We start from the raw sequence: 23,639 nt of genomic DNA, 5'->3' as shown, positions 1-23,639 counted from the left end.
TATATTCTGTTTTATTTTCAGTTAGTATATATTTTAGTAATATATCCTTTTTTATAGGGGAACGTTTAAATATCTTAACAATTTTTCGAAATTTATAAATTATAGAAAGCAATTTTTGATAGATTAATATTTCATCGTGATTAGCAATATCTTCTTCAACAATTGCATTATCCTTATCTTCATTGTCAATATCACTTTCACTCTTACTCTTTTCAAAGTTGGAATCCGAAATTTCTATAATTCCGCCCGTTAGGGAGACATAAAAACCAAAATGTATACTATTTTGCTATATTCGCGATCCCTAAACATATAGTGGAGACCATTTTAAAAATTTCTATTATATACCGAAAAACCGGTATTTTAACTTATGAATACCGGTATTACAAAATTGTACAAATGGCTCAAAATACCGGTATTCGGTATCCCGGTATTGCAATCCCTAGACGAGATGACTCCACTTGAACAGGATTGTTAGTATTGAGAGGTAAGCCGCGCGTTTTCTTTAGCTATGATTCAAAATCCCGGCCGAACCCCCAAGTTTGTAGGACAGGGTAAGACAAAATGCCCATTCAATTCCATTTGGATCAGCTCAATATTATTAACCACACATCGATATCGGACACGAAGAACCCTCTCTCTTTTCTTCTATCGAGCGAATGCCAACAGCTCGCTTTTTTATTAAAATTTATGGTCATATGACTTAGCACTTTGTATTAGTAAAACCCATGGTGCCATCTATTACAATACAATAAAACTAAATTGAATTGGATGCGTTCAGTATAATAGTGGAATGGTATTGGCCACTAATGAAATCTCTACATTTATAAAATAGCGATAATCAGGTTTTTATAATTCAAATCGATTTTCGTCGCAAAAGAGTTAAACGTTTTAAATTAGTATCGCAATAATATTTTATTTTATAAGACTCGTACGACCAAGGGTCTGTAAAAAACCCTTAAATTTCTGTTATTTATTATAATACCAGCCACCTTTGGCGACCAGCCGGTTCACCAGTATTACCACTCGCTACCATTTTCAATTAAATATTTTCAGTAACTTATCTCTTAATAGATTCTCAAACAAAACATTTTTAATCTTCAAATTTTGATAGTCATACCAAACTTATACTGTTGTTTAGATCGTTTACTATATATATTTTCCTAATTTGTTGTCATTCCGGTAAAACTTCAACTTTAATTTAAAGTGGAAATGCTGAGATTGCAATTAATATAAAGATATTTTTTAATGAAAACCAAGCGTTTTATTTTATTTATCATTTTATTGTTATTTATTAATTATTATTATTATTGAATATGAGTACTGCAAACAGAATCGCTCGGTATTTAAGTCTTATGTGAATTACAAAATATTTTTCATAATTTATGTAATATCTCAAAGAATAATTCAACAAAAATTTCTCAGATTCAGCATAAAATTCAGTTTTTAGTTTTGCTTTCAAAAGGATTGAAATGAAATCCATAATAATATTTTGTTCCGGCCTATAAATATATTTCAAAAATTATGAAGTCTAAATTTAATGCAGTAAGGTATCATATTCTGAGAAATATTCTGGACACACCAAATTTTAAATAAATGAATGAATGTTTCTATTTTCAACGATCAACTAAGACTGATATATGAAGTTTTGAATTTTAAAAATTTAGAAAAACTCAACATTTTTATAATTTTAGTCCAATTAATCTTGAGAAACCTGCGAGCTGATTGGCGTATTTTCTTTGAAACTATCGATGAAAAATCTAAAATTATCCTTTTTTATTGAATAGTGATATTCAAATTTTCATAAATCAGTCAGTTTAAGTCATTGATTTAGTTGATTGGAAATTAACTCTTTTTATTTAAAATATTAGTGTTTCAAGAACATTTTGTTAAACGTGATTTCCACAGCAGAAGGTTTATGTAAAATCAAAAATTCGTTATTTATTAGAGCATTTATTGGATCAAGTTACATAAAATATAATCATTTTCCATTTAGACCATTTTAGAAGATCTGTGTCTATTACTAAAGGTTTGCAAATTAGCTGTGTGGCCCTGATTTGAATGGATATCCTGTTAATATTAAACAAAACTTGCCTTAAAATAAAACTAATTTATTGGATTAATAATATAGATAGTGTAAAAGATCATAAAATAAATTTTCTTGAATTTATTTTTTAGAAAAAATAATATTTCATATTTGTTTCATTTCCTACAGACACGTGCCGAAAATTATATTTTTGCAGATTTCATTTCCAAAAAGATTTAATTTATTTTCAATTGGAGCTATAATCAATGTGATGGCAACACTTTGAAAAAAGCTAATTTTTCCCCATGAATGCGAAACGTGCTCGTGCAGCTTAAATTTTATTTTTATTTTGTACGAAAAAAATTGTTGAAAAATATAGTTAAAAAAATTAATTAAAAATAGAAATTTAATCTTAAGGTTAAAACATTGGTATCATTTAAAAGAGAAATTTTTGATCTTTAACTTGATGTAAAAATCTTTTTTGTGCGGTAATATTTTCGGAAGTTATAGCAGAAACACGCCAAAATTTCGCTTATTTTTTAAATAAATAAAATTCTAATTAAAAATTCGAAAAAATAACCCCTAGGTGCACATTCCCGGCCTCCAAGGTATACACGTGCCAAATTTCGTAGCTGTTGGTCGAACGGTCTGGCCTGTAGAGCGCCAACACACACACACACACATTGGGCTTTATTATAAGTATAGATTTATACGCTCAAATCACATATAATATAATTATTTACTTCATTTAAACAATACCTATTAATCAGTTAACTGTTTTTGACGAGTCTACTCGTCATGGGAAATGTACAAAATTTTGCATTATGGCGAGTTTATTCATCAGGAGTAATAAGTACTGACAACATACAGTTTGAATTACAATTTTCGTAAAAACTCAAACATATTCGTAAATTTCCAAGATATTAAAAATATTTTGGGGCCAAGTCGAAATCAAAGGAATAAATGAAAGATTATTATACGTTGTACCACGTTTTTCTCAGTACCATTCTCTAAAATTAAAATAATAAATTTATTTTTTATGTTTCTTTTCATCCATATTCAAAAAAATGTACGTTTTTTCAAGTAAATAAATAAATATGATTATTGAAGAAAAAAGAAAAGTCATTTCATTACAACATAATTTCATATTACATATATTCTATGTTTGATGAAAAAACTCGTCATCGCTAAATTTTTGCAACACAATTTAGATACGCATTTTCTGAAGAGGTCGAAACAGTTAACTGGTTAAATACGTATGTCTGTTATCAACTGTTTAGAAATTAGATGCTGAGCTACTATTAAGAGTCGATATCTTTTATATATATATTAAACTATTTTATCTAAAATAAAACAGAATTATTGAAATAATACATATATTTTAAAAGTCGCAGAAACCTTTTTCTTGTATTTATTTATTTATTTAGAAAATATTATGTTTCATACAGACCCACGTTATAAATTACACTTGTCTAGATTTAGTTTACAGCGAGAATTAACTTGATTTTTTTTTTATTTTGAATTATTATCAATAAGACGGCAGCATGTTGATGACAACTATTTTTTCAAACAATATATATATATATATATATATATATATATATATATATATATATATATATATATATATATATATATATATATATATATATATATATATATATATATATATGTAATATTATTTGTTGTGAAGCATGATGCAGTTTGAAAGACATTGAAGAGGCTTTTTATCTTTTTAAATTCTTTTTAATATCCATCGGGAAAGCATAATTATTTAGAAGCAGAGACGCGGACAAAACGTCCGCCACAGAGCAGTACAATAAGCCGAAGTGGGGAAGAAGGGCCGAAATAAATTATCCCTCGCCTTATATAACCTTAGATTTTGATAGGGAAAATAATTCTTCACAGTGCCAATATATTAATAAGATTCTGATAGGGATTTCTGACGCATGTCGATCACATGTAAGGGAAACACAGGGATCTTTTAAGAAAGAATGTGCTTACTGGACATTTTTACCCCTTCACGCCGAGCGTGTGAAAGTATCTCGGTGTTTAGCTGACTAAGCAATTTTATGAAGCTTCTCTTGAATTAATTAAGTAGAAAAGTGGAATTGGATCACGAAATAAGAGAATATTTTTAGAATGAAGTTACTATGGGCTAAATTAAGATAAATTCTTGGAAATTAATTAAATTGAAATTGAGAGTTTAAAATATCATTACATTTTTCCCCCCACTGCAATACGTGAAAGTATGTCGGGCCCTTGACACACAGCCTTATCTTACAGTGGTAGTCAAGTAAGAAAAATTAAAATTTCAAAGCATATTATAACTGATACCAAAGTTTCCCTTACCTTCACATTATATAAACATTAATTCAGAAATCCCATTCATCATTTTACATTAGAAGTATAAAAAGAATTATATTTGTGAAAATAGTATATAAAAATCATAATAATCATCAGTAATAACAAAATATTAAAAATTAAATGTTATAGTGTACAAATGTATTCTTGTTATTGTTCTGCATTTCACTTAATTTGATGAAAATAATATGACAGTCTTGCTTATATTATTCTTAAATTCTAGAAAGTCTGACTCAACAAAATTATTAAATAAAAATAAATTTTTAAATATAATATCAATATTATGATTTCACCAAAATGAAATATCAGTATTGTTATGATTTTAAGTAAAGTATTTCACCTGGATATAAAAACACAACATTCAAAACTTCAGGTAAAAAACTTGGATATGAAAATAATGCAAAATTGAAATATTTCATAGTAAACACTTGGAACTGAAACCATAAACATAAGATTCAAAAATATGTAATGAAAATCTTGAAAATGAGAATAATACTTGTAAAATTAAATGGTTTCATATAAAACTTTTGAAAATGCAAATAAATGTAAGATTCATATATTTCAAATAAATCATTTGAAAATGACAATAATAATAATTGCAAAATTCAAAAATATAAAATGAAAAACTTGAAAATGCAAATAAATGTAAGATTCATATATTTCAAATAAATCATTTGAAAATGACAATAATAATAATTGCAAAATTCAAAAATATAAAATGAAAAACTTGAAACTGAAAATAAATGTGAAATTCAAAGAGTTCAAACAAAACACTTGTGAATGAATGTAACAAAAACACAAGACTCAAAATACTCTTATAGTATTTGGAAAAGATAAAAAAAAATATGTAATATAAAAAAATATTTGTATTTAAGTATTTGGACACAGTGATAACAGACAGCAGCTCAATAACTGTCAGAGGTGCAAATATTTCCCCTGAGGTATTCACTACATTTGTCTAATTATCATGTACCATTAATTATTAAGTATATAAGAATCTTGGTATGCTATTTTTTTTTCACAAGGTTTGTATGCATAATTTTTAAAAACCTTTGAGTTAGATAAATTTAATTAAATTGGGGAAATCATTTTTTCTTAGTTATTAATAGCAAGCATATAAATTTCAAATTCAACAAATTATAATATTATGAATAAATTTTAAATAATAAATATGAAAAAATTTAAAAACTCAATATTTTAAACTAAAACTCATGATATTTTGAATAATAATATAACAAGATTATTTGCAATTATATTATAACAGAAAAATGCAATTTAAAATCAAATCAAAAGTACAGAATATAAATTTCGAATTTCACTCGTTGAGTCAGCTGATGGTTGATTTTTTTTTTCTTTAAACACTGATCACTTTTTGAAGAATAATCACTTTTTTAATTAATAACAAAATGCAATTTTGAGCACTGGAACTGGAGACTACGGCAGGTGACTATTATTTTGGTGATGACGTAAATCACAAGTGATATTTTGAAAATCTGGTTGATTCGCTTTAGCACTGGAGACCACTGGCGAGTATTATATTGTGGTGATGATATAATAAGCAAATGACGTCGAGATCGGAATTATTCAGCACAGGTAAGCAGACAGAAATTTTTTTTATGATGACAAGGAGCTCCAACTCTTTGAAGATATAAGGAACACACACATGACAACAGTGTTCGGATGAAGTCACAGGTTGTGGAAGGCATAGGATTCAACGGGAACTGGACCGGATCCCGGACTACGGTTTGCGTGAAACGATGTGGCCGGAGGCAGCCGAAGCAGACGGCGGTGAAAACATCGCAGCTGGGCGAACCTGGACCGAAGTCATCTTTGGAGCACGGCGAGCGCATTGCAACGTTGAAGTCTGGCCAGCGGATTTAATTTTAATTCTTTTAGTTCATTTCATAATTTTTCACAGGAAACTATCCTTGTCGACTTTTTAAATATGTAATAAATTTTTCGAATCCTGTCGGCTTTTTAATATGTAACAAATTCGAATCCTGTCGGCTTTTTAATATGTAATATTATTTGTTGTGAAGCATGATGCAGTTTGAAAGACATTGAAGAGGCTTTTTATCTTTTTAAATTCTTTTTAATATCCATCGGGAAAGCATAATTATTTAGAAGCAGAGACGCGGACAAAACGTCCGCCACAGAGCAGTACAATAAGCCGAAGTGGGGAAGAAGGGCCGAAATAAATTATCCCTCGCCTTATATAACCTTAGATTTTGATAGGGAAAACAATTCTTCACAGTGCCAATATATTAATAAGATTCTGATAGGGATTTCTGACGCATGTCGATCACATGTAAGGGAAACACAGGGATCTTTTAAGAAAGAATGTGCTTACTGGACATTTTTACCCCTTCACGCCGAGCGTGTGAAAGTATCTCGGTGTTTAGCTGACTAAGCAATTTTATGAAGCTTCTCTTGAATTAATTAAGTAGAAAAGTGGAATTGGATCACGAAATAAGAGAATATTTTTAGAATGAAGTTACTATGGGCTAAATTAAGATAAATTCTTGGAAATTAATTAAATTGAAATTGAGAGTTTAAAATATCATTACATATATATATATATATAAGTAATAAAAAACAAGTTAATAGGAAAATCAAATTAAACCAAAAAAAAAAAAGAATCCTGCCTAAAGACTTTTTCAAGAGATACCCTCAGGCAGAGATTCAAAAAAAGGGATTTTTTCTGTGAAGGAATGCAAACTAGACAGTCCAATAATGATTCCTCGTGACTCGAAAATCCCCTGAAATTAGACCCAGGGGATATACCATTTTAACAGAAAAGAAAATACAAAACAATGAATTAGAAGAATACATCCATTAATAAGCAAAAATACCATATAAAAGCACTCGAACCAGTAATGGAAACAAAAAGGAAAACATATACCAGCAGCAGGCAAAGAAATTGTAAGCTGTCGATTGCGATTCTCGCTTTTTAACACCTCCAAGCTAACGCATTTAAGGCAAAAAACAATTGTAGGGTCTCAGCGCCATCTATTGAATGATCTAATATGCAAGGAAAGTTCTATTCTTATTTTAGGTAAAAGATTAATCCCAAATCATACCTTGTTTAATTAAAAAGTTGATTTTACATTAGTTATTGGGAAATTCATTATTAATTAAATTTTTAATGAGGTTATTAGATGCTTCAATATAAGAATTTTTATTATTACAAATCCTTTTAATCCTGTCAAATTGTGAGAAAATTAGATTTTTGAAAATTTTAGAGTTTAGATTGGAATGATAATTACAAAGTTTTGTTATTTTAAAGTTGAATTCATCCCTTTTATCGTAGATACCAACTTTTGTTTTATCATTAGCAATTTCGATTTTTAAATCCAGAAAGGTGGCCTCAAGTTGATTTTTATTTGTTTCTCTTAGAATTAAATCTTATGGATAGCAATTAGTAACAATATTAGTATTGTCTGAGTTTATCAAATGTAGGTCATCAATATACCTCCACCCGTTTATTAAATTATATTTAATTATTTTTTCTCATGGTAATGTAGGAAAATATTAGCTAAAGCACTAGAGAAAGCCGCTCCCATTGGAATGCCCTTTACTTGTTTATAAAAATTTAATTCCATTAAAAACGTAATTTTCAGTAATATTAAAATTACATCAGTTATCAGTCAGTTATTTTTAGGAATAACATCTTCATTTAAATATTCGTCATATATAAAAGTACGGACCTTTATTAATTTTTTATGAGGTAGATTGGTGTATAAATTTTCGAAATCATAAGTATAAGTTTATTAATGTTGTTATCATTAAGAAAATCCAGTACTTCTTTGTTACTAGAAATTATAAAGTTGTCTTCATCTCTGATTTTGTCCAGGATAATTTTTAAGTATTTCGAGAAATGTTTTCCCGTATAGTAATTGTAACTGCCAGTGCTACAAGTCACGAATCTTAATTTTAATGGATTTTTATGAAATTTAACTGTTGGGAATAAATAAGGATAGTTTAGAGAGCAAGTCTTAATTTTATCTAATTCCTATTTCGTTTCGTTTTAGTTTTAATTTCGTTTCCAAAAAAATTCTTACTTTATATTGGTTAATATATATATATATATATATATATATAGAAAGAGAGAGAGAGAGAGAGAGAGAAATCTACATGTGAGATATACTATATTGTTGAAAAATATCCTTAAAATATTATTTCGAAAATTGATTAAAAATTGGAAAAAATTATAAAGTAAAAAAAGAGATCGCTGAAATGAATTATAAATTGATGTATAGAAACATATTGTGCTGTATTACTTTTCGAAAGTTATGGTCGAAAAATGCCGAATATTCGTTTAATTTCTAATAAAGTAAAATTATAATTAATTTTTTAAACATCGCTCAGAGGTGCACATTCCTATCCTCCGAAGCATGCATATGCCAATTTTGGTATCAGCATATCACACAATCTGACTTGTACAGCGCAAACCTACACATACGCACATTCTCTTTTTGTAAGTAGAGATTATGACTCCAGATTCACATTTAAAACATTGTTGGAACAAACGTTTGGTTTTATAATTACTCTTAATAAAGAAGTGAACATATTGAAACATATAAGGGCCTGACCAACTTGAAAATTATATTAATATTATTCTAATATTTTATGAATCATATTTTTATTTATTACAAACACAACTATTTTGCAATAGAAAAATCGTTTAAAAATCTATCTCCTTATGACCGAAAGCACTTCCCAGCCTGCCTACATCGAAATCCGAACGTTTTTTTTTTTTTTTTTTAATTATCAGTCTATTTGTGGCAACAAAATTCAGATATGCAATAAACTAGGAGGGTGAAATAAGAATGAGGTCACACCACCGAAATATCATATTGAACAAATAATTCAAAACCGTAAAAAAATAGCAAAGTTCAAATTTATAGAAGAATAAATAACACATGAGCAATTTTCATTTGGAATAGTTCTTAAAATATCATTTCCATTAGAACAATATTGCTTTGAAAAATGAAGTTTTTTATTCCAGCCAAAATAGATTTTAAAATTTTATTATGAAATTTTAGCACATAACACAATAAGAGAATATTTTGCTACTTTAGAAAATTTTCCTAAGAATATCATTTTTTAACTAATAAACTGCAAAAGAAAGTAATTCAAAATTATACAATTACTAATTAATATATATATATATACATATATATATAAGGAAAAAGTTAACAATTGGGTGCTCCTTGATTTTTTAGCGATTTTTTTGACTCCAAGATCGGCGCCAAAGGGATTTTCTGTCGGTAACCCAAAGTAAGGTCAATGAAAATAAAACATTATGGAAACCAGAAGTAGTGCTTCATTGCTGAAATTGATCGCCAATCGGAGGGGCACCAAAATCTACAGTAGAACCATTTCTAATTATAATAAAAATAAATTGCAAAAGAAAGTAATTCAAAAAAATACACCACATAATACATTTATCAATAAAAAACAAAAAAATATTTCTATTTATAATAGAAATAAATTGCAAAAGAAATTCCAAAAAATACACCACATAATACATTTATTAATAAAAAACAAAGATATATAATTCTAATTATAATAAAAATAAATTGCAAAAGAAAGCAATAAAAAAATACATCAAATGATACATTTATTAATAAAAAAACAAAAATATATATTTCTAATTATAATAAAAATAAATTGAAAAAAGAGTAATTCATAGAGTTGAAATAGCTCTATGGAGTAATGTATCAGCTCTATGGAGTGATTCAAAAATATATACCTCATAATACATTTACTAATAAAAAAACAAACAAAATATATTTCTAATTATAATAAAGGCGAATCTAAATTAAATTGACATATACAGCATTACTTAAAAACTGAATTTTTTTTTCTTGGTTTTAAAAAGCTCAATATTTTGAATTTTGGAGAGGATAGAAAAAAAATTTTTAAAAAAATAATAACACATGTAAGAAATTTGAAAACACTGTACTTTTCTACGCAACTCACAGAAAAATGATGAATGACAAAAAATTATTATATTCAAAATCAGAATAAAATTAACAGAATCAAAGTGCATAATGAAATAATAATGTAAATAATAAAAATAATAGTTAATAATAATAAAAAAAGAATACGATTTAAAAATTACATATAAAATATAAAAAGAAATTTAAAAAATGCGATAACCAATTATTCAAACAAAATATCAAAATATTACACTACAATTAGCTGTTTCAAGACAAAATTAGTTTTAAATTATACCGCATAAGGCTATAAGAACCCTTCATATATCAAAAATAAAATAAGTAGGAATTTTATTAAGTTTCAACAGCTGATAATCCGCAAATAAAAAAACATTCACTTTACGCCAATCTCATTCTAATGTTACGATGTATTTCATGCACGATTCGAAATGCTAAAGAAGAGTTGTTATTTTCTAATTCCTTCCATGCCTCTGAAGCAAAAACTGCGAAATCGTGCTCGGAAATGAAATCGAGCGTTGCTGTCTTCAAATCACCATCTTGATGCAAATCGGCTAGACATACAGCTTCACACACATTGGAAACGGTAAGGTTAGTTTTCAAGATATACACACATTTCTTTTTCAAGCTGGGTATTTCATACTTGTCTGCAGCAAAATACAGTTTTTTGATATTTTCCCAATGGTCATCAAATATGGTATCTGTGTACATATATAGAAGTAGTTTACGCAAGGTGTCCACGTCCAAATCTTCAATGACGACAACATTGCTGATGTTTTCTTTCATGTCTTTCATGAACATTGCCTTGAACACGGGTGATCTGGCACTCAGAATTATCTTATGGGCTTGAATAAACTCGGTATCAATTTGAAGACTCACATCAAAAAGTGTTCCAGTATCCAGTATGCATTTCAAATCAGCTTGTAACACTGTAGCAGAAACTGGTTCATTTTTTTCTTTAAATGTTATCGAAAGATCTTCAGATTCTTTCATCAAAGGTCTAGCATTTTCACAATAGCTAATATTAGAAGATTCATCTAAAACTCTCCCAAGTGATAAGGCCAGATAGCATTTTAAAGGTAACGTTTTTGATAACAGCAGGTTTTTACATTCAAGCCATTGGAGTGTCTTGATAATTGAAGGAAACACTCTGGTTTGTTCATAACCTTTCTGCTTAAAAACGAAATTGTCACTAACTTCATTCAAAGCCTTCCCTTCCACGTCTAATACGGAGACTTTGAGAACGCAAAGGCACTTTCTGCCACCTGTTCTAGAAATTTCAATATGGAATTGCTCAGCAGAATCGATTCCATCCATAAATATGAGATTCAGCTGTATCCTACCGTAAAGCTCAGACTTTTCTATGCATTTCTGTAATTCAGAACCATATTCGTCGTGGGTGTTAAAGTTAAGTAAAAAGTATTTGCGTTTCACTACGATTTGGGAGCACATAAAAAAACTTCCTTTCTCAGAACTGGTTGTTGATCGAAATCGAATGGTTAGAGTATCTCCTGGAAGAAATGCACTTCGTCGATTTCCAAATATGACATCCTTTGATACTACCAATTTAGAATCTGAAACAAATTCCTCCTCTGAAGAGTCCGTTGTTTGGAAAGATATTTGCGTTTTTGTGAAAGTAACTTCCGAATAATCATTAAAATTTAAAATTTCACATTCAAAGTCAGTACATTTATGTAGCAATTTTAAATAACACTTGCATCCACATACATTGAATTCGGGTGATCAAATATCGTCGATACAATAACTGAAATTTTTAATTTTCCAATATACATCCAAGTGGCATTCATCTTCTGGATAGATTTCAGATGTTGCCATTTTTTATACTTCTTCCCCACCAAAAGGAAATATTTATAACTTTCCGATAGGAACACAGTTTACCTCGTTTCTATTCGCCGCCGCACAGAAACAACTATTCGCATACTCAGCACTTCAGCGTCTAACCAAGTGGTTGACGCTTGTAAGGTTTTAATATTGATCATAAATTAGTGCGTATCCTTGAACTACGAACTACTTGTTGATACTACGAAACTGCGTGTTTATACAACACACGCAGTCTATCAGATGGATCAAATAAAGCAGCATCATATATTATTTTATTTCTTATGAATCTTTTTCGTGAAGAGAGAAGCTCCTTAATAAATTAAAAACTGACAGTTCATTTCATTTCCTTTCAGAAGTATACTTCTCACTTTTTTTTAATTTTATTTTTTCTTTTTATCGTTGCTATACGTAAACTTTTTTTTTCGATCGAAATGTCCGCTGGATGAACTCGTTTGGATGGCAATTATTTTTATATTTTTCAGCTTGTAGGATCTGCACACAAAAAATGGATAAACAGGTTTGGTAAATATATATATACACCATAATTTTTAAAATCGTCTTTTTTTGAAGTAGAAGAAAGAATTTTTATTATATTTTACCCATGGAATAGAATATTACTAGTATTGATGGATTTAAGTGTATAGCAGCCCTAATCAACACATTATAAGGCCCCTCTTTTAATATCAGGTCAATTTAGTTTTAAATTTCCACACATTTTTAACTTATCATGTTAATGTTTTATCCGTAATTTAGTGTTCCAATGTGATCTCGTTCATATTATCAAGGGCAAAAATATCCTCCTCCTGGAACCCCTGTTTTTTACGTATCAGCAACTACCGTGTGAGAACCCTAGAAAAACTCCAGATCCATTTACAATGTTACTTGTGTGCAGTTACTTTACCATCTACCATCTAGGGGTTGCGGCGGATGCCATGCACCAGGGTCCGCGATTGAGAGGGCTTCAAGACGATCAAAAACTAAAATAATGTTCCGCACAATAATAGAGGGATGGAAAAAAAGAGGAAGAAATTTAATTAGAAAGATCGATAGGTTTGTGAAATATGTAAAGTTTACAGATATATTACAGTCTAGTGCAAGTGTACAAAATATTATAAACATAAGGTAAGTAGATTTACGGTCATTTACTTCACCGACTAAGCTTCACATAACATTTTGAAAATTCATACTGTAAAATGTTTAATATTGTTAGATCTAATCATGCCCAAGCCAAGGAAATATTCCTGTAGGTTCCAGAAAAGAAAATTAACAAGAAATAAAAATGAAGAAAAGCAAACGTTTAAGAAATCATGATTAGGTTTGTCTTCTTGTCTCTGAAGTAATTCTGGAAATGAAGTTTCTTTGACTTCAGAAATTACAATTCAAGCTTCAACTAAACAAATTACACAATTCTACAATAAAAATGAGTAAACTGAAATTTGTTGAAGAATTGTATGTTTATAGAAATATGATAGAATCAGAAAATAATGACAATAATAGTTATGGTCAAGTGAATATAAGTGATCCAGGTTTATGACCAAATATTATAACCGATAAGTTTGGAATCGTTTGCATTAAAACCGAACCTGTACAACACAAAGGAGTTTTTGCTAAGAATGTTCAAGATCATTTTCCACTACGCATTGCTTTAAAAAATACCAAATAATGAAACCCAGCTTCGCAGCTGGTTAATTTATTCAAAAATACAAGACTTTATGTTTTGTTTTTGTTGTATACTATTTTCCAAAACAAGAGGAAATGAACAATCTATATGATTTATAAGCGGCTAGAATAACTAGAGAAAGTTGCTAACTGTAATTGCTAAATGTTTAATATTGATATATCTAATCATGTACATGCCAAAAAAAATACTCCTGTGGGTTATTATTGTCAAAAAATAAGCAGGAAAGAAAAAAAGAATACTAAATTTCAATAATCACAAGTAGATCTGTTTTCTTGCCTCCAAAGTAATTCTGGTAATAAGATTGCTTTGACATCAGCTGGAGACTTAAGTTTGGCGCACAGTCTCGAAATGTAAAAAGCTTCAACTGGAGAAAAAAATTCCTCACAAACTTCACAATCTTACAGTGAAAATGTAGAAACTAAGAAATTCATTGAAGAACTATTTATACAAATATGATCGAATCAGAAAATAACGACGAAAATAGCATTACCAAATATGAGCAAGTGAGTATAAGTGATTCAGGTTTATGGCCAAGTATTATAACTGATCAATTTAGAATGTTTAGTGTTAAAACTGGACCAGTACAACAGAGAGGAGTTTTTGCTAAAAATGCTGAAGATAGATCATTTTCCACTACGTACTTCTTTAAAAAAATGTCAAACGGTGAAATCCAGCTTCGCATCTGATTATTGCATTCAAAAACGCAAGATTCGATATATATATATTTTTTGTGTTGTATACTATTTTCCAAAAAAAGTGGAAATGAATAATCTATTACTATAAAGAAGGAAACAGAGCAACTTAAATTACAATTTCGAAAAATTGACATGTGATTCTGTTTTTAGAATGTAATAAATCTTCCACTTCAAAATATAGAATATTATAAATCTTCCACTTCATTCTGTTTTTAGAATATAATAAATCTTCCATTTCAAGAAACCTAAGAAATATTTCAAACACTTAATAAGGGAAATTTTTTAAGTTTAAGAATTATTAATATGACTCCGTGCTAATGTATCATACAAAAGAGAATTAAAAACTTCGAAAAATATAATTCTTCATCATTTATCACATAGATCACAAGAACAAATTACTTCTGCTTTAGGAAATGAAACCCTTAACAAAATTATAAAAGCAGCCATGTACTATAATATCCAAATGGATTCTTCTCCTGATATTTCCCATTAGGAACAAATGTCGGTCATTATTAAGTATGCAAATTTTGAAGAAAAAATATAAACTATTAATGAATCACTTGTTGAGTTTATTAAGAACCAACCAAAGGAGAACCAACAAAAACTGAATAGAAAAGCTTAAGCGAGCTTGATTTAGATATTATGAACTGTAGAGGGCAAGCATACGACGGCGGTATCAACATGAAAGGGAGATATTAAGGTGACAATCTAGAAATGCTATAAACTCATACAATTTATGTGTCTTGCCTATCACATTCTTTTCATTTATTAACTTGTGATGTTGCTTCCAGCAGTATGTATTGTAAAATAAAATTGCATATTTCAATGTTTATGTTGTTTAGAATAGTTTTGTTTTGTTTATGTTGTTCCAAAATAGAATCGGTTAAGGCATTGCATACGCAGTTTGGGCAAATTTGTACTATTATAGAAGAATAAAAGAATTTATTGATACAAATAACGATTACACAGCGGTTTCCGAAGCTGAAAGTCTATTGGATTCAATACAAGAAATGCCATTTATTTTATGTTTAATAGTATGGTTTGCAATATTGCCCAAAATTAACACTACCAATAAAATATTTCAATCAAAAATAACTGTTCTTGGTTGATTTAATTTAATTTAGTCAATAAAATTAAAAGTTAAATCCAAAATTTAACTTATTTTTAGATGGAGCAAAAATGATAGCATGCAATTTGAATATTTCATAACAATATCCTGAAAAACGAATTCGAAAAAAGAATATTCCGAAATAGCAGAAAATGAAGTTATAGAAATTCAGTAGAGAAATGTGTTATTTTTTTAATACTGTAATTGATACTGTTATTGTATAGATAGAAGATAGATTTAAAAGTATCTCAAATTAATCACAGATATAAAAACTTTAGAAAAACACGAATAAGAAAAATGCCCCAAAAACTTTGTAAAGGTTTATAACAAAGACGTGGATGAAAACCAAGACCAGGAAATTGGTTTGCAACAGGATTTGATTTCGAATAAAAGGGTTGTATATAACACACAAGATATGCTGAAATATATGTTAAATAATAATTATATATTTTATTTTTAAATGTATTAGTTGTGTTAAAATTTTTCTTTACGTATGTCAGTTATTACAAAGAATGCTGATCGCTCTTTCAGTAAATTAAAATTAATAAAGAACTGTCTTCGGTCAAGCATGTGTGCAAAATGCTTAAATGCACTTGCTATATTAAGCAAAAACTAATTGTAAAGAAAATTGTAATTATTCTGAAGTAATTAACAACAAAATGACGCTTTAAATAAATATGCAATATTAATACATGTTCATGCTTGCTTTTTTTTTCTTTACTTTACAAACAATTGACAACCCCCAATGTTTGTTTTGTTTTTTTCACCTAGGCCCCTTTAAAGAGAAGGCCGGCTCGGCATAAACAGACAGACGGACTTTTTCAAAAATGTATTTTTCGGACTCTTAGAAGTCTAAAACGAGGAGATTCGTCAAAAATCTCTTTCGAATTTTTTGACGATTACTATACTTTCTCTGTACTACGTATACGAGAAAGTACAAAAATTTATTTCGTAGAATAATAAAGAAAACAGATTATGCATTTTGGAGCTTTTCTTTATAGAATAATTAAAACCAAAATTTTATACAGAATTACAATTTCCGTAACCAGATCGCATTCTAAAATTCATTAATTTAAGTTATTGCGATCATTAATTATCCATAGATCTAAAATTCATTAATTCAGTTAGTTACAATTATCCATAATTACAAACCAACAGATGGGACATTTGATTCAAAATTTGATATGTATCTCTATTTTTGTTGCTATGTTTGAGAATCAAATTTTATTTATCTAGTTTTCTTCGTTTTGTTATTATTCTCTCACTTGTGCTCGAACATACAGACTTTCTGAGAAATAAATTTCGTTCAAAATTTGATTTTAAAAAAATCTACAAATTTAGTGACGATTTGACCAAAATGTATCCCTTTAACTCTAAACGTTTTTGAATCATCTTATCGACAAGCAGATATAATTCTAAAAATTTGATTCTCGAATTGACGTAGATATGAACGTGGAGTTCGAATTTTTTTTTACCATTACATATGCGAGAAAGTAGAAAAAAAATAACATAACTTTTCTTAAAACAATCTAATAATATTTAATGATGGTTTCGGACATTTTTTAAACATGAAACACTATATTTTTTAGAAATATAAAATAACATAATGTGGGAAAAGGCAACGACCAGCATTAATATTTGAAATATATTTATTAAGATTAAAGTACAAAGGACAAAACATTACTACATAGAACATAAAAGATACATGAGCGTGAGCTACACGTCTTGCAGTCTCACTGCCTAACTCTCCTCTGCCAATAATGGCGGGAAAGCATCACGTGATTAATGACGTGACGCAACATGGCCAGCATGGCGCCATACAGGATACGGGATCTGTCAGCACTTCCCACATCGGCCATCATGACAGGATAGGCGACCTCGCCTTATGGTATACAGTACATTGAAGTAAATATATAAAACAAACACTCAAATACAGGAAAATAATAATATGTAAAATTGAAATATTCACAAGATAAAACAAATAAAATAGTCATACCATCCGTGACAGCATAAGTATATAGCAATACAATAGCGTGCACTGGAAATATCGAATAACTAACTAAAAATAAAAATAATATTAGTGTTGAACATATAAAAATATAATAACACAAAATAAACAGAGAAAAAAAATCAAAGTCTATATCGTCCAAATATACACACACAAAAAGAAGGAAAATAGTTTTTTTTTCTTTAAGTAGTGTTCAGTGTTTTCTTTTGAAACACAATTCAAGTGATATGTTCTATATTGCTGGACCATGGTTTCATATATTCTGCACAAGTTGAAGTTTTTGATGGTCCATCGAAGAAATCACACTTTTCAACATCGTATGTGTCGTTTGCTTTAATTTTGATCACTTTATATGGTCCGAGAAATTTTTGTTTCAATTTCAGACCAGGGCCAAATTGAGTGCGCTTGATTGCGACGAGATCATTCAATTGAAATTTTTGAGCATGTTTCCTACGCAGATTGTAGGTACGGCGATTTTCTTCTTGGATTTTGAGGATTTGTTGTTTTGCATCTTTACGGAGCTCATCACGCTGTTGGAGAAATGCAGACTGGATCTCTTCGTTGACGATTTCGAGGATTTTTATATCATGCTCAGATTTCATTTTAGTTCCAAACAGAATTTCGAATGGAGTAGAATTGATACTTCGTTGAAATGTAGAATTAATAATTTGCTGAACGGAAGCAACATGGCTATACCATTTCTCAGGGTTTTCTATGGATAGCTTGGAGAGTACAGATATGATAGTAGAATTAAGTCTTTCTACCTGACCGTTTGATCTAGGAAGTCCAGCTGTAATAGCAATGTGGGTGATATGCTGATGTTCACAATATTCTTTGAATGACGTAGATGTGAAAGCGGTACCTCTGTCCGTAATAATCCTTGAAGGATTACCGAAAACTGATCTTTGGCATTCGAGCTTATTGAGAACTTCAGCGGTGTCGGTGGACTTGGTCGGATAAAGCCACACAAACTTCGTAAAGGAATCGATGATCGCCAGAATATGCTTATATTTCTTAGAAGTGCTGGGAAGAGGACCCAAATGATCAATATGATATGTATGAAAGGGAGTATCGTCTTTGTCAAGTGGATGCAAAGTGCCATCTAATTTGCCACGTTTTCTGTTATTTAGAATGCATGTTACACAGTTGCGTATGCATCGTTCAATTTTCTCTTTCAAGTTCGGAATAAAGAATTCTTTGTTTAACATTTCCTGCGTGCGTTTTACGGCAAAATGGCCTCGTTCATGACAGGATTTAATAATGTTGGCCTGCATATCATCAGGTACGACAAATAAATCGATTCCGTCTAAGTTCTTATATAAAATGTTGTTTTTGACTATGTAGTTCTCGTAAGGTGCATTTTGAAGTAATGCTTTTATAGCTGTAATATGCTCATCTGTCTGTTGAGCTTTGAAAATTTGAAGATTGACACAGTCTTGAATGATCATGCAGCATGGGCTTCGGCTAAGAGCGTCGACATGAGTCATCTTTGAACCGGTTCGATGCTCTATTTCGTAGTCAAAATCCTGAAGGTATAATGCCCATCGCGAAATGCGGGAATTCATTTCTTTTTTATTTAACGTTTTGACGAATGCATTACAGTCAGTGATAATTTTAAAGTGTGATCCGAGGATGTAAATTCGGAATTTTTTAAGAGCTTCTACAATGGCGAGCACCTCCAGTTCATAGCTGGTGTATTTTCTTTCGCTGTCAGACGTTTTCTTGGACATATAATACACTGGATGGAATTTGTTATCATCTTTGGATTATTGTAGTAGGACTGCCCCCAAGCCATCAATTGACGCATCTGTATGAATTTCAATGGGACTGCCTTCATTAAAAATAGTTAAAACGGGTTTATCAGAAAGTAACTGTTTTAAACGTAAAAACGCAGTTTTTTGCTGAGCTTGAAATAGAAAGGGGCTGTCCTTACGAAGAAGATCACTAAGTGGTTTTGCTATAGTAGAGTATGAGGGAATAAATTTTCTAAAGTATCCCGTAAGACCTAGAAAACGTTGTACGTCTTTTGCATTTTTTAACTCAGGATAATTAAGAACGGCTTTAGTTTTGGAGGGTGAAGGGAGCAATTTGCCGTGTTCTACTACGTGACCCAAAAATTCAATCTGACTATACAAAAATTGACATTTTTTAAAGTTTATATCTAGTCCATAATCGCGAGCTACTTTTAAAACAGTGTTAAGGCGTTCGAGAGCCTCAGATTCATTATTTGCGGGAATGACGATGTCATCCATATACGGGAGGACAATGCCTTTTGCAATAAGATCACGAAAAACGGCATTTATGTATCGCATAAAGACAGGAGGGCATGAACTTAAACCGAATGGCATATAACGGAATTGAAATTGACCTGTATTTGTGACGAAACTGGTGTAACAACGACTTTTTTCTTTTACCGGCACATGAAAAAATCCGTTACGCAAATCGAGAGTACTGAAAATTTTAGCATTTTGAAGACGATCTAAAATGTCATCAATTAATGGTAGTGGATAATGGTCTTTAACTAATTTACGATTTAATTTTCTATAATCTATACAGACTCTATGTTTTCCATCTTTCTTACGAACTACGACAACTTGACTAGCATAGGGTGAAGAACATGGTTCTATAATTCCATTTTTTAACCACTCGTCTATCTGCGCATTTACTATATCACGTTCGGCAAAGGGTAAACGTCGAGGAGAGTGGAAAATTGGCTCATCGTCAGTAAGCGTTATATCAAGTGCGATGTTCGTGGTTTTAGTTTTGTTAGGTTTATAGGCTAACAAAATCTGTTCAACCTCATTGCGAGTTTGTTTAGAAATATTCGGACCTATATCAAACGTGGGAGTTTCGGCAGAAATAGCCATTATAAAACTGTCAGTTTCAACAGGATCATCAGATTTAGAAATTTTGGAAAATACAACACCGTCAGCTTGAATTGTCAAATTTGCCTGATTTATTACGTCGCAACCTATTATTAGGTCATAAGTAGTACAATTATTAGGTACCACAGAAATAAAAACAGGAAAACTTTGTTTGTCAATAATAATTTCAGATTCAAAGGAACCTATTATTTTAGTTTGGGAAAAACCGAATCCAGTTAGTGTCATCTTGTTATTCGTCAACGGCGGCGATCCTAGTTTAATCCATGCAGAATGTTTGAGAAGTGTCGAAAAACTACCTGTATCGACTAATCCGGAAAGTGTATTATTAAGAATAACAACCTCTTTATGCATATTCGACGGAGAATGCAATAAATGTAAAGTGTTGACATTATCCCGTGGGGTAGAACTGTCATTCCGAGTAGTACGATGACAATCGGAAGATTTATGTCCGAAAAAATTACAAGAAAGACATTTAGGACCACGATTACGATTAGGGCAAGACTTTGCGATATGTCCAAAATCGTTACAGTTAAAACAACGCGTCTTACTGTTAGTCGGATTACTAAGATTCAATTTTGATTCTCTTTGTTGGACAGGGATTTTATGTATTGTATCACGTCTTTGGCCGTCATTAGCATATCTAGAATACGACATCTTTGAATTATTTGCGTTCATTGCACTTACGATAGTTTCGAAAATTCGTAATTTTTCTTTAAACTCAGAATAACATTTTGCACCATAAAGAATAATTTTATCAGAAGGAGAACCCTGTATCCCATTTATTGTGTATTGAATAACAGAACATTCATCAATAAGGGTTTCAGACTGATTCGCAATTTCACGCATGGCAATAAAATATTGCATAAAAGTTTCATTCGAGCGCATTTTACGTCTTTCTAGTTGTTTATGTATTTCAATCGAAGTTACTTTATCGGAAAATTCATTAATGAATGCACTTTTAAAAGCATGATAGGAATTTAGATTTCTTTGAGAGAATAAAAAAGATTTAGCTGCGCCGGAAACTAATCTCTTTACAAAGATTAATTTTTGTTGTTCGCTTAAAGAAGGAAAAAGAGAAAAATTCTCTTCAACATCATAAAAAAAACTTTTAATCGAATAGGAATCATTTCCTGTGAAGTTTCTGCTACTACCACAGAGATCGCGTAATAAAAAACAAAACTGAAGGTTTATTTCATTCATCGTTTGTTTATTCGAGGGATCATTTTCAAGTGATTCCCTTTTGGCGCCAGTAATTAATGCCTGACTGTTATTTATTAATGTTTCGTCTGAAGTTACGGGGATGGGGAAGGAAGAATTATTACCCGTATTACTCATAGAGCTTTATTAATAGATGAAGTTTCGGTTTGAGAAACCTTTTGAGGAGACAAAGGTTTTTCTTCTGTTTCCGATAAAAAACTAATATCTAGCGAGTTCTGAAATTCATTTAAATTTGTTAGGGCTTTAAAAATATTTTCACACATAGCATCTTTGTCGGTCTCAGTTACTTCTAAGTGTAATAAATTAGAAACGGAGATAAAATCAGATAAAGAAAAAATCTTCAGCAATTCTTGTTTATGTTTTTCTACATCTAAATTTTCAAATCTTTCAAAATTTCTCATTCTTTTTCGAGAAGAATGGTCAAAATTACTGTAACCTAACACAGAGTTAAGCAATTTTACGGAATTAGTTTTTGCATATTTAAGGGAGTTAGCGATTAATTCAATATCGCCTAGTTTTAAAGACATTGTAATGAATTAAAACAGAACTAATGCACATTCACTCGGGATTAAAATTTAAAGGGAGAATGGAATAAAGTAACGTACTATACTATAAATTACAAACTTGGGAAAAAATTGCGCCTACCTGGTTGGGAGCAGTCGAATTATTCACTCTTAAAAGTTCCTTTTTTTTTAAAGCAGCCAGTATATGTCAGCACAGTTGCACAAGAACACGAAGTACTTGAACCTTTAACGTTTCCACTTGAATCATATCCATCCAAAACGTGCACTAACGTCCATTAAAATATCCACGGCAAAAATCCACTCTTATCAAAATTCTTAGCATCAATTTAACGTCTTAAATTGTACTAACGTCCACAGCTTTTCAACAATTTGGCGGGATTTGCTAGGGGTATTCACGAGAAAGGCTGAGCCCCCAAAAATGTGGGAAAAGGCAACGACCAGCATTAATATTTGAAATATATTTATTAAGATTAAAGTACAAAGGACAAAACATTACTACATAGAACATAAAAGATACATGAGCGTGAGCTACACGTCTTGCAGTCTCACTGCCTAACTCTCGTCTGCCAATAATGGCGGGAAAGCATCACGTGATTAATGACGTGACGCAACATGGCCAGCATGGCGCCATACAGGATACGGGATCTGTCAGCACTTCCCACAATAATATAAAACTTGCAATTGGCAATTAAGAATGTTCTAAAATTAATTTAAGCAATGCTTGATTTTAATTTGAATAAGTTCGATTGCACTGCACTTATAATTAAGTAAAAAGACAAAATTAAATAACTTGCAAAATTCTGCAAAAAAAAAAAAAAAAAAAAAAAAAGAGGGTTCGGGTAATATTGTGGGTACCTAGGCAGTTGCTTACTTTGTCTATTTAATAATCCGGCCCTTGTCACAATAAAAAATATTTTAAAAAGACGGAAATCACATATATACACTTAACTAATCTTTATATTCTTATATGCAATGAAATACATATACACCAGTTAATAAAGAAGTTAAATATATTTGTACGATAAGTTTTTGGTTTTTTTTATAAAAAAATATTTATACAATATAATTAATTTGAATAACACAATGGGAATAAGATTTTTACAGTAAAGAATATTTTTAAATGAAAATAAAATTAAATAATATAAACTTAGCAAACCTCCATGAAGCTCATATAAGACTAAAAGCTGGAAATAATCGTCGAATTTTCTTGGAAAATGAATGCGCCGAAATTCCAAAGTAAAGCTCATAGAACTATTTCACTTTCAGACAAATCTTTTTATCTCTGATGACGAGATTTGTGTAAGTATCACCTTTATCAAAGATATCTGGAT

At 30.1% G+C, this 23,639-nt stretch overlaps 1 protein-coding gene across 1 annotated transcript; it reads right to left on the bottom strand.

Moving 5' to 3' along the window:
* Positions 1-10,728: 10,728 nt before the first annotated feature.
* Positions 10,729-11,664, bottom strand: LOC129984914 (speckle-type POZ protein-like). Its single transcript, XM_056094864.1, has one exon. It carries the CDS (start codon positions 11,662-11,664, stop codon positions 10,729-10,731), a length of 936 nt encoding a protein of 311 aa, XP_055950839.1.
* Positions 11,665-23,639: the final 11,975 nt, after the last annotated feature.

The sequence above is a fragment of the Argiope bruennichi genome, chromosome 9, assembly GCF_947563725.1.
Source record: "Argiope bruennichi chromosome 9, qqArgBrue1.1, whole genome shotgun sequence".
Lineage (NCBI taxonomy): Eukaryota > Metazoa > Arthropoda > Arachnida > Araneae > Araneidae > Argiope > Argiope bruennichi.
This window is presented reverse-complemented; position numbering and strand designations above follow the sequence as displayed.

Coding starts and splice junctions, on each gene's coding strand:
- LOC129984914 (XM_056094864.1), bottom strand. CDS start 11,664: ATGGATGGAATCGATTCTGCTGAGCAATTCCATATTGAAATTTCTAGA.